Source organism: Corythoichthys intestinalis, chromosome 14 (genome assembly GCF_030265065.1).
Source record: "Corythoichthys intestinalis isolate RoL2023-P3 chromosome 14, ASM3026506v1, whole genome shotgun sequence".
Lineage (NCBI taxonomy): Eukaryota > Metazoa > Chordata > Actinopteri > Syngnathiformes > Syngnathidae > Corythoichthys > Corythoichthys intestinalis.
In genome coordinates this window covers 52993537-53005763 of record NC_080408.1, presented here as the reverse complement: position 1 = coordinate 53005763, position 12227 = coordinate 52993537, and the positions used below count along the sequence as shown (strand labels likewise).

At 40.8% G+C, this 12227-nt stretch overlaps 1 protein-coding gene across 3 annotated transcripts in view; it reads left to right on the top strand.

Annotated features, from left to right (window-relative positions):
• Window positions 1-12227, top strand: part of pgap6 (post-glycosylphosphatidylinositol attachment to proteins 6) — a 91710-nt gene that overhangs the window by 11231 nt on the left and 68252 nt on the right. For all 3 annotated transcript variants that reach the window (XM_057856696.1, XM_057856695.1, XM_057856697.1), the window contains exons 2-3: window positions 11317-11500; window positions 11578-11779. In XM_057856696.1, coding sequence (XP_057712679.1) covers window positions 11317-11500; window positions 11578-11779 — 386 coding nt within the window. The remainder of the gene's footprint in view (window positions 1-11316; window positions 11501-11577; window positions 11780-12227) is intronic.

Genomic DNA, 12227 nt, shown 5'->3' with positions numbered 1-12227 from the left:
TGTTGTACCAGTGAGGGGGCAACCCTATTGTAGACGCTACATTATGTGCTTGCCCGTCAATGTTCATTCGAAAATGTTGAAAACTTTTGTTCATTTTTGGACTCAAACTTTTGAATTTTACAGACAAAAAAATTCTGATTAAACGTCGACTAAAACTAGACAAACATTTTGAAATGACTAAACTATGACTAAGACTAATAAGTATTAAGATGAGAATTATAAGGGCTGCTAAAAAACGGCACTGCCAGTGAAACCAAACAACTTCACATAACATAAAAATGAGCAACAAAACGACTTTAATCTTGCAATATTACAAATTTAATCTTGTAATTAAAGATACACGATAATATCGGTCGCCGATAATTATCGGCCGATAATGGCAATTATGACGTCACACAGATAATCCAGATAATAAAAAAATTCAACCGATAATGCAATCCGATAATTATATACTTGATTTAGCCTCCAAATGTGCACAACCGAAGAATTCAGCACGCCGCCTCCTCAACCCCTCCCCTCTCTGAAGACCCTGAGGGAGGAGGGGTTGAGGAGGCGGAGTTACACGACATGAAATAGTTAAATATTATGGCGGCTGTTACTAAAAAAAATGACGCTCTCACCATCTGCGCAACATGTACCGCAGAAGTTCAACGAGGCCGAAAGAAAGCGTCCTCATTCAAAACCACTAACCCAGCATCCATTTAAAACTGCATCACAAAGATTTTTGGAACGAATACGGAGAGCCCGGTTCCCCCGGCTTTAGGACCTCCGGCGAACACCCCGGTTTCTTGAGCGTTCCCCCACGGCGTGCGAGCAGAGCCAGGCCCTAAATACGCCGCGGCGAACCGGCCGTTGCGGGCGGATAATCCGGTACGAACGTAGCCGCCGCCGACACGTTTTTTTTTTTTTTTTTACCGAAATGACCCGAGAGCCAAAGCCCTGGATAAAAAAATAATGCAGTTTATACGACCACCATTCTTCATGAAAAACATGCCAATCACATTTTCACCACTGACATTTGGAAAAGTGATGTCCAGTAAGCAAGCTTATCATGACGGCACAGTGGTTAGATGATAATTTAAACATGAAAAAAACGAAGTCAGCCAGTCAATAATGCATTCAGTATGTAAAATGACGAGCGGTCAGATGACTTTGTAACGCTGCCTTTATTTTCGGCTTAAAAAAACTCAGACACAAAACAACACGCACGGAGATGCGAGCTCCAACTCCATCCAAATAGTACTGCCGTGTATCAGTTTAGCTGCTGTAAAACAAATGTCGTGAGTGCCGCAAATGTAAACAAAGCGCTGCAGAATGGGTACATGACATCTCACTCTTTTGAGTTAATCATTTTCACAGTGTGCAAAAAAGCATATAACATTAGCAATCACTATTCAAATTAATTTAACTTATTTGTCTGCTCAATTACAGTCACAGTAGATAATCAAAACCTATTGGCACTTATTAACACTTATCAATTTAAATATGCACATTCCTGTTGTAATGAAATAACAATAATATTCTGTAGCTACAAATATTATTCAAAATCTTTTCTTCTTCCAAGTTTTTTTTTTTAGGATTAAGTATAATAATGTATTGTTTAAAATAAGGCTGTTAAGATCATTTTCAGCTAGCTATTTTTCTTCCAAGAAATCAGAGAAATACAATTGAAGGGCTGGCAGATAATTTCACTTATTTCCAATAGATTTACACTTAAAACTGACTAGTTTTAGGGAGGTGTGTTTTGCAGTGTATTAATGTTATATATGTTAGGAATGGCTTACTTTTAAAGGCATTTTTGTGCAACTTAGGTATTTACTCTGTAAGTAATTGTTGCCAAAAGTTTACCATTACACAATGTCAGACAATCTGTCATTATTTATATGTTGGAATTGAATACTTGTTCATATTTTATGTTGAAAAAGAGAGCAATAAATTATATTTTTGCACAGTAATATTTTCTTTTGTGTATACTTTAAAATTTTACATAAATCTTTTAATAGAATTATCGGCTTGACATTATCGGTTGGAATGAGGAGGAAATTATCGGTTATCGGTATCAGTTGAAAAATGTATTATCATGCATCACTACTTATAATATTACAAATGTATGCTTTAATTCTCGTAATATGACGACTACTATCTCAGAATATTATGACTTTTCTCTTAAAGTGCCTATGACAGCAAAAAGCATGTTTATTTCATATTTCACACGGTATTTTATGCTCCTGAATGAAATGGACTACTTGGATGTGTATGGAAGCGATCGTTTTATTTATTCAATTATTTGAATCCCGCGCTATGAAAATGATTGACTTCTGGCTTAAGTCTCGGGTTGAGGACGAATGCGAAAGTGACGTCACATGGGACAGCATCTCACAGTACAGTATTGCTTTATAGTATGCAGATGGACTGCGGATTCAGCTGATTTTGCGGATTAATTCGTTTATTTTTTGCATCACGCCAGCCAAATGTGCTGCAGGTTTTAGTTGCTGAACCAGGAAGAGGCGTGTGAGCTTTTTTAGGTTTCTAAAAGTTCCCGTTCACCCCGGCGATTGGCCAAAACGAGTCCGACAACTGTGGGACCATTGGACTTGGAAGTGAGTAACTATGTGTTTTGTATTATGTCAAATAGTGGGATCATGGCACACGTGTTAATAAGGAGCTGGCTTGTATTTTGTGGCTGATTATCCACAGAGAAGGCCACTCGGTCGAAGACTTGTGGCACGCCCCTCTCGGTCCTCTTTGCCTGCCTGCCACGAGAACGCTATACTCGGCTTATGCTCGTGAAGCCCCCTGCTCTCATCTGCGGTGCGCCATGTCGTCCAGACTTCTTCGTGTGCCCAGCAATAGACCACTATCCTCGGGTTGGGCTTGGGCAGCCACGCGCTACTCTCTGCTTCCGCTCAATGAGCATTTCTATCCACAGCAGGGGAACAACGAGCTTGCTCGCCGCCGATCGGTGAAGGCTGTCACCCTCGCGCCATGTGTGACATGAGTTGGGATAGTGTTGTGCTTTTTGTCGCTTTCAAAAGGCGAAGAAGATTGGACCAGCCGCTCGGTGGTCATTCTCCAGCTGCTTCCCCCTCAACGAGCACTTCTGCACGCAACAGGGGAACGACGAGCAGTAACTTGCTCGTCGCAAGTTGTCGGTGAAGACAGTCAACCCCGCTGCCGTGTGATGTGATCCGGGGTACTTTGTGTGCTTTTTCCTTTTCAAAAGTCGTGAATAAGACTTGGAAACACTGCTCGGTTCAGATTAGCATGTCGGCTAGCTGTGACGCCTCCTGCTTTGTTTACTGTCTTTCTTCCGTCTCCGAAGCCGGGGTAGGGAAATGACAAAAGCCGGACTAACTCCAGTGGCATAAAATATCGTTCGGGAAGTGCGACCGTAAAGGTGAAGTCAACAGTTTTGACCATTATGAAGTAATTTTGCCCTGTACACAAAGTACAAATAAAAAAGTATTTGGTGAAAAGAATATTCAAGTCATGAGTAGCTTTGAGAGTAACCGCTTACATAATTTTTTTTTTTTTTTTTTTTCAATTTCAAACAATGGTATTTTATTCACCACAAAGTTATTTATATAAACTTCTATTATTATTATTATTATTATACTGTACAATAACCCATTACAAAACCACATTAAGCCAAAGAAATACAAAAAAACCTATTGAATTCCAGCAAGGAAAAAAAATTTTTCCATTGAACAGGATTTGTATTTTTCAAAACATTAGCAAATTGGAACATAAGTATAATGTTAAGTCAAAATAGATAAAAAAAAACTGAAATATTCTAAATCAAATTAAAATAAATAAATAAATAGGTGAGACTAAGCCAGTACTTTTCAAATAGTGGGGTGCGCCCCCCCAGGGGGGGTGCAGAGCGATGCCAGGGGTGGCGCAGGTGACCTCGGGGAACATGCTTTTTTTTTTTTTTTTTTTTTTTTGCTGTACTAGAATAAAGTGTACTTGCACATCCACTCAGTGGGCAGCAGTGGCGCTCTCATTTTCAAAGTGCGCGCAGTATTTTTGAAATAAGCAAGAGCACACGGAAGAGACTCATGAAGAGCTGGAGAGCTGTGCGCTGTTTTCGAAAGCAGTTTTCCGGACGGACTCACGCAGCGACCCACTGTCTTCTCCGGTTCTCACGTGTCCGCCCAAGAAGTGCCATTTTCGGCTTGGGATCGTCACGACGACCGCCCTCACCTACGGTTCTCCCTCGGCCGCCGAGAATGCGCTTTTTTCGGGCCGTTTGCCTTTTGGCTGTAACATTTAATACAGTGGTAGATGAGGAAAGACCACTGGTTACTGTGTCTAAAAATGATTATAGCGGACAGCCGGTGTTGTGCCGAAAAATAACATCTCCGTGTGAAATGTCCCCCCCGAACGGGAGCGCCCACACGTCACTCGTACAAACAGCTTTTTCTTACCAATCGGTGGACACGGAAACGAATTTCTTGTACCGTGAATATGTATCATTTTACTCTGCTTGAACTAATAAATCTTGTACTGTGACCAGTGTTGTGCCGAAAAATAGCCACCCCGCCTGAAATGTCCCCCCTGACGGGAACGCTTATTTATAACGCTTTATTGAACGTTTATTTTATTTTATTTATTTGTTCATTTATTTTATTATTGAGCGCCCACATGTCACTCGTATAAACAGCTTTTTCTTACCAATCGATGGACATGGAAACAATTTTCTTGTACCGTGAATATGTATTATTTTACTCTGCTTGAACTAATAAATGTCATACCTGTGTGATTGTCATTGGGATACAGTCGTGAAAACCTGTAGACTAATACATTTCTGTTCAAAGATGGTTACGTGGCCCAGTCCACGATTTGTTACCAAAGTACAGTACTAGTATTTTGTGTAATTTATTTATTTAAAACTGATTTTACAGTCGTAAATCCATTACTGTAATGCGTCCATGAAAACATTTGATGTTTTCACCTCAATAAAGCCTCATAAATAAGCGCTGCCAGCAGGGGGGACATTTCACGCGGGGTGGGGGGACATTTTTCGGCACAACACCGGAAGCCAAATCAATTAAGACGCCACTTGAAGACATTAGACCCCAATCTCATTGATAAGCCGCTTGGTTGTTTTTCAGCGAAAACGAGCCGAATATTGCCAACAATCGTCCCGCTTTGTCAGTGTTATATCAGTAAACCAGTGAGCACTGTTATCATGCTCAGTGCAAAATAACCCCACACCATTGCAAACTGGAGGTGATACTGTGAGCAGCGAGCAGCGAAAATAAAAACTGTCCTTCTGTCCAAAGACACTTTCCCCCCCCCCCCCCCCTTCTTCTTCTTCTTTTCAGTTTTGTTTTTTTTCGGTCAAATTTTTGAGCATATTTTCCTCATGAGTTAATGTTTCTAATCAATTCGAATTTGTGATTATTTACTGATTTTATTTTTCAGTATTAAATGGTCAAAAATGTACCTTGAGTGTATTTTTACAGTTTGGATGTGACTTTTTTTTTAAAATTCAGGCAAATTGAAGGTTCTTTTCTGTTACAAACAAAACAATTTTAATGAAGTTATACTTTATAAGTTCATCTGTTATTTTCTCTAATAGGAAAAAAAAGGATACAATGTGAGGCAGAGGTGTACTTATAATAGTAATATTATAGACAAATGATACTATTTACAGTGGCGGCAGAGTTTGGGGGGGCGCGAAACATTTACATCTTCCTTGGGGGGGCGTAACAGAAAATAATTGAGAAGCACTGGCCTAAGCCCACAGCCACAGCTCAACAATATTACCACCAGAACAAAAATAATTGAATTATATTCCATGAAAAGTACGTGTGTACTGTATGACTCATATCATGATTAAATTATACACACACACACTCTTTCTCAACACCGACAGTTGCCAGAGAGAGAAAAAACTGCACGTTTTACCACCACTAGACACCATAAATACGCTGGAGTTAACTCTCGTAGCTGGTGGTAATCATATTAGAGGTATTGCCTCCTCAGCAGCCACCCTCCACAAACATGTTTTACATGTCAGTTGGCCCTCCTCCTCTAAGCCGTGGTTGTCTCTAACTTTTCTGTAGCCGAAGTAGAGGTGTGCATCGGCACTGCCCTCACGATTCAATTCGATTACGATTCGGAGGGCCACGATTCGATCCGATTTGATTCGATTCAGAGGGTCACGATTCGATTCGGTTCGATTCGGCAATGCATCGCGATGCATTAAAGCCTGGGATGCATTAAAATTCTAAAGCAAAGCATAATTTTTGTGAATCATGAGGCAGCACAAGTGGTCAGACATTAAGCAAATTTTTATTGGCTCGTGTCACTCCTGGTTGAAGTCAAATGAAAGTAGTATGCTTTCAGATATGTATATATATATATTTATATTTATATATATATGTATACATATACTGTACATATATAAAACAGATCACAGAATTTGATTAGTGCTTTGAATGAGACCAGGGCTTTCTCTTTTTTTTTTACACACAGTAGCAGCCTTTCACACAGTGCAACATCTGAACTCCTGTGCAAAATCAGTAATAACAGTCACTGTATTTTAGTCACAACGACCCATCAAAAAAAATATTCAAGTAAATATTAAAGAAAACGACAAAGAAAATATTGCAGTGCAGCAGCATCTTTATCGCAATATCAATCCAGGAAATGGATTGATATTTGAATGTAAAGTAGCTCCCTCTACAGTAGAGCCTAGATCTTGAGGCCGAACCAGACTGACCGAATTTCGGGCCGGGTCGGGCCAAAAATGTCAATCATTTACGTTCGGGTCGGGTCTGGCCGGACTTCTCTCTCTCGCTAACTTTTAAAAAAAATAAATATATATTTGTATACTAAAATGATGTATAGATGTTAAACTAAGGAATACTACTTATAAAATAAATAAATTGGATAAAACAGAGACGGCGCTTTTGTAATCACAAACATGAGCCAGTGCATTGTTTGCGCACATGAATGCCGTGGCCCCGCCCTCCTTTTAATTTTCCCCACCCGCTCTTGGCGCTCTCCACGAGTCTGCAACGCTGCATCCTGGTATTTCCTTGTTGAATTTCGATACAGAGTCGCAAGAGGTGAAAAGCAAACTAAAGACGGTGGGATTGAAAAGGCAAGAATCCACGAGTGGTGTGTGGAAAGGATTTCAGTTGATAGTGGAAGATGCTCCAGAAAACTGTCGGCCTTGCCGAATGCAACAAATGTGGCGCTTTGCTCTTCGTACGAGAGCAGAAAGACTGGCACATTGACGCTGAGCAGACATTTTAAAAACTACTGGCCTAAAAGATATTAGTCAAACATCGTTATTATCATTTGTTTCGAGGGCTGCACCTCCTCGTGCTAAGCAGGACATCGTGGAGTTCGTGGTGTTCCTTAAAACGTCATTATTTATTTTGTTTCAGTGCTCCTTAAGGCAGGTTGTTCTTTTGTGTGTTCTGAGGTGACTAATTAAAATAAAGAATGTTATTTAAAAGTATTTTAGTTTATTTTTGAATATGCTGCTGTTCCTCTCTTTGTCAGAGAGGCGCGTATAGTGAGCACAATATCCCACAGAGAAATATATCTAACAAACCTTTCCAGCATTATTTCGTTGTGTAAATGCATTTATAATGATCATAAAAATATGCAGACTATTTAAACATTAAGAAAACTTGCGTTTTTTTTCTGCCAACTCGAAGAAATTAAAATAAATGTGTATTGCATTTTGCCGAGGAAATGGCGCATGAACTATCCACCTGATAGAACGGACACACAAATATAAAAAATATAAATGTTTATTGAATATGCATCTTACAGTCTTGTTTAACTGGGAGATTTTGTTACAAAAGACAGGCTTTAATTTGTTATCATTATGCACCAAGGCATCGTCACAAATGTGATCACACAAAACGCAACCATGCATCGCATCCAGCATTTCCTCCTCCGCCTGAGTCCCCACAAATAAAACAGGCTCGGGCCTATAAATAAAATGTACATTTTTTGGGGGGGGGGTTCGGGCTCGGCCCTACAAATAAAACGTAAAATTTTGGGCTTTTTTCGGGCTCGGGCATACAAATAAAAAATAAAATTTAGTTTTTTTTTTCGTCTCGGGGCTGCAAGTTGAGTTGATTGCTCGGGCCAGGTCGGGCTTTAGTACATGCGGGCTGGTCGAGTCGGGCTGGATTTTTTTAGGCCCGAACTAGGCTCTACTCGACAGGTAAACATGAGAGTAATAATACAAATGGGGAAACCAAATCCGTTGCATCACCAGAATTGCGCAGGGAAGATTTTTGAACGTACTTATATATTTTAAAATGCGCTGAATCGATTCGGCTTGTTGCCTGCATCGAATCGAATCGTCCATGCCCCGCATCGGGATGCATCGCCGCATCGATTATTGTTGACACCACTAAGCCGAAGTATTCCCTTACCAGCGAATTCGTGTTCTTCAATGGGGGAACAAATTCAAGAGTTTCAGCTCTTCCAGCCATTGTGTAGCACAGCTGACTCACTGACACTGAGCAACAACCGGTGGAGGAGTGTTGATTCTTGCAGCTGCAGGCGAGGGAATTCTCCCTGCATTTTTGGGACTTAAACTATAGCTAATACCGTAGGAACGGTGTGACGGAAATTTTTTGCGGCTTTGAAACCGTGACGTTTTCATACCACGGTATACCGTGAAACCAATAATCGGCACATGTGTAATCCATGGTTTTCCGCAGTCAATCGGTGCCAAATAAAACGTAGAGAGGTTGGTTGAAGTCTGTGCTTTCCAGTCATGTTAAGGGCAGCGCTCTATGTCAGATAGCATGCTTACAGTGCTTCAAAGACGCCATGTGATTGAACAGGCCGGCGTGATCATAGAATAGCTTGCTTGAGTCTGATTGTAATCATGTCTTCATGTGATGACTGTTGCGACGTCTCATTGCTGAAACTGGTAGAGCTACTGTTGGCATCGGTGGCAAAAAAAAGTAAAATCTAATATGTAGAATAAAGAGGAAAAATGGAAGGACAAGTATAGCCCAAAGTAGCGGAGTAGGAGCGTTTCTTCTTCACAAATCTACTCAAGTAATAAGTATGGCTTAGTAAAACTACTCTTAGAAAAACTACTCTAAGAATGACATCACAAAAAGTGACTCGAGTAAATGTAATGTAGTAAATGTAATACGTTACTACTAGTGTTGCACCGATACCATTTTTTTTTGGCCCCGATACCGATACCTGGCTGTGCAGTATCGGCCGATACCGATACCATGCCGATACCACCCCGTTTATATATATATATATATATATATATATATATTTTTTTTTTTTTTCCCCCAAAGAACTACATAATTGGATGTGAAATCATTGCTATCAAGGCTTTGTCAGGCTGTTGCTTACCTTTGCACAATAGGAAAAGGATTTGTACAAAGTATAATACTAGCCCAACAGTAAGAAAGTAAAAATAAGTTCATAATAATGAACTCTGAATGAACTGAGTAAACTTTTTTAAACCTCTCAAAGGCCAAACAGTGCAACTTTCATGAAATTATTGTCACATTCTGCTGCTGGTTAGATTGTGTTTTGTTGCTGGGCTGTTAGTGGGGGCGTTCCTGATGTCGCACCTGAATCCAATGCGGGCTCATCAACCCAGCATTTAAGCACGGGTGAGCTCAGAGAAGGCTGCCGAGATATTTGCTTTGCTGATTGCCATTTGACATCTCGCACTATAGTCTCGCTACATTTGCTTGTTACGCCCCTGCATTGGTTTTTTTTCTATTAGTGTGCTGCACTCGTTTGTATCCTCTACCCTGTGCAGGTATTTGAGTGTTTTTATTTTGACTTTTTGGCTCGCTGCTTATCGTCTTAGTTAACCTTCGAGTTTGTAGTATTGAGCTCCGTCGACCTGCTGTCACGGACTCCTTTTGTTATTTCTACTATCCCGCGATCGCGTGTTATTTTTTTTGTTTGCAATCATTAAACCCTTATACGTATCCCCTGCTTGTTGTCCGCTTCGAGGTCCAACCTTGTTTCCGCATTTGCGGACGCTAACAATTATAAGTAATAATAATTGACCACAGCATCCCGTCTCTCTATTAGCCTCCTTTTTTCGGGAGGGGGGGGGGGGTCCCTTATTTCTATTTCTGAAAGGTGGCAACCCTACTTTGGAAACAGTTCCCAAATTACTGCAACATTTCTTTAAGTAAAAGACAAAGTAAAGTTGACGTAGTGAACTGACCAGAGATTGTTGCACCGGTCCAGCGCCCTTCCATAGCAGTCCTGCTCTTGCAGGCTCAAACTCATTGTGTTCGTTCACGCTTCGTCTTCCAATGTTTTATCATGTTGGAGGAATTGAAACAGGCCGATTTAACTCCACATCTCGAAACTTTCAGGCCGCAAATCTTGCATGCAGCCATTGATTTTAATTGACGGGATTTCTATTTTGAAATATTTCCCGACCGCCGCTATGTCGGCGCCGCCAAGCGGCCTTGTCATTGGTCTGGAGTGGCTATTGGCCCGTTCTCATTGGTCTGGAGCAGGCCAAAAGTGATAGCTGCTTGGTGTTCACGTGTCATCACACAACACGGAGACAGAGTGTAGTGAGCGCCAGGAGGAAAAAAAAAGGCTGCGGTCAAATGTTATAATAATGGACCGGTAAATGGTATCGGCGCCGTCTTTGTTGGTACTCGCCGATACCACCATTTCGGGCCGGATCGGCGCCCCCTGCCGATACTAGTATCGGTATCGGTGCATCTTTAGTTACTACACACCTCTGTTTAAGCTGACTTCTTAGCAGATTCATTCTCTTTTATTACTGAAAATGAGCAAAACAAGGACAAAGTAGCAAATCAAAGCTATGGAGAAAGGAAACTTGAACACGACGGGACGGAGCACAGGAACACATGACGCAACACGGATGACAATCAGACAAGGACCAAACAAAAACTGAGGGCTGGTATAGACAGACAGGGTAAGGAAACAATGAGGCACAGACAGGTGACACGCAAAGAACAGGTGAAATCGATGGGCAGTTACAAGGACAAGACACACAAAGGCACAAATGTGAAATGAACCAAAACACTAATTTAAACTGAAATACTAAGATGCCAACTAAATAGTAGCATAAAGGAAACAATAGCATAACACGAAAAAAACAAAATTTTGGTTGTGATTAAACTTGGACATGGTTAATGTTCACCTGTAAGCCCAAATGTACTTCAATACAAAGTTAGACAATGAGGAACACAGTTCCACACCATCTATTTTTATTATTCTATTAACTTGAGTGTTGTCTGCTTAATACATTGTGGAAATGTTATTTTTTGTTACATGTGAAAATACACATCACAGATGCGGAGGTGACATTCGTATCCGAGCTGTCGTCCAAGCCAGCTCAGAAGTTGTCAAAGTACAGCTGGTATGGAAACGCAAGGTTGCATAGGTTTCATATACCAGAGGAGACTGCCATCGCCCGCTGGCTCTTCACAGTAACCAAGGGTCACAGCTTTTCCTGCACAGAGCGGAATGTCTCAATGTAAGATTATTATTTAATAGTGCCCGCCCACACTGTTACATGCTACATTTACATTTTGTATTTTTTTTATTTTCTAGCCATATGCGACAGGGTGCTCCTCCGGTCATAAACCCGACTGGCACAGTGTTTCCAAACATGACCGTGTGGAGTCACTGTCACTCCCTGACCGTCCCAGTGAGCGCACTCAGCGCAGTAACATTTAACCTCTCAAATCCTGCACCCGGGGACTGGTTTGTTGCCACCCACTTGCCTGAAGATGATGGGCGCATTGAGCAAAAGGTCTTCACACACTTCTTTGTCCCTGGCCGCAACAATAGGCGTGTCTATTTTTTTTAATGACATCCAGTATGACACAATTTATATACTAAAATAGTTTCGGCATCGAAAAAATGTCTGGCCGAAGGATGACGACTTCCTGGAAATATTTGCTTTTGTATTCTGTGGTTTTTTTTTTTTTTTTTTTCCAATTAAATAAGATTTGCATCAGTAGGATGCAAATTATAAAAGTTTGTTTTAGGGATGTCCCGATCCAGGTTTTTGCACTTCCGATCCGATACCGATATTGTTTTGCGCTTCCGATCCGATACCGATACTGGCCGATACCAATACCGGCCTATCTGAGCATGTATTAAAGTTTAAAGTTATTTAGCCTCCTTACTTAGTTGTCAGACTCATGTTGAAAAGGGTTTTAGTACTCTTGATAACAACTAGCCAGCTGAATTAGGTG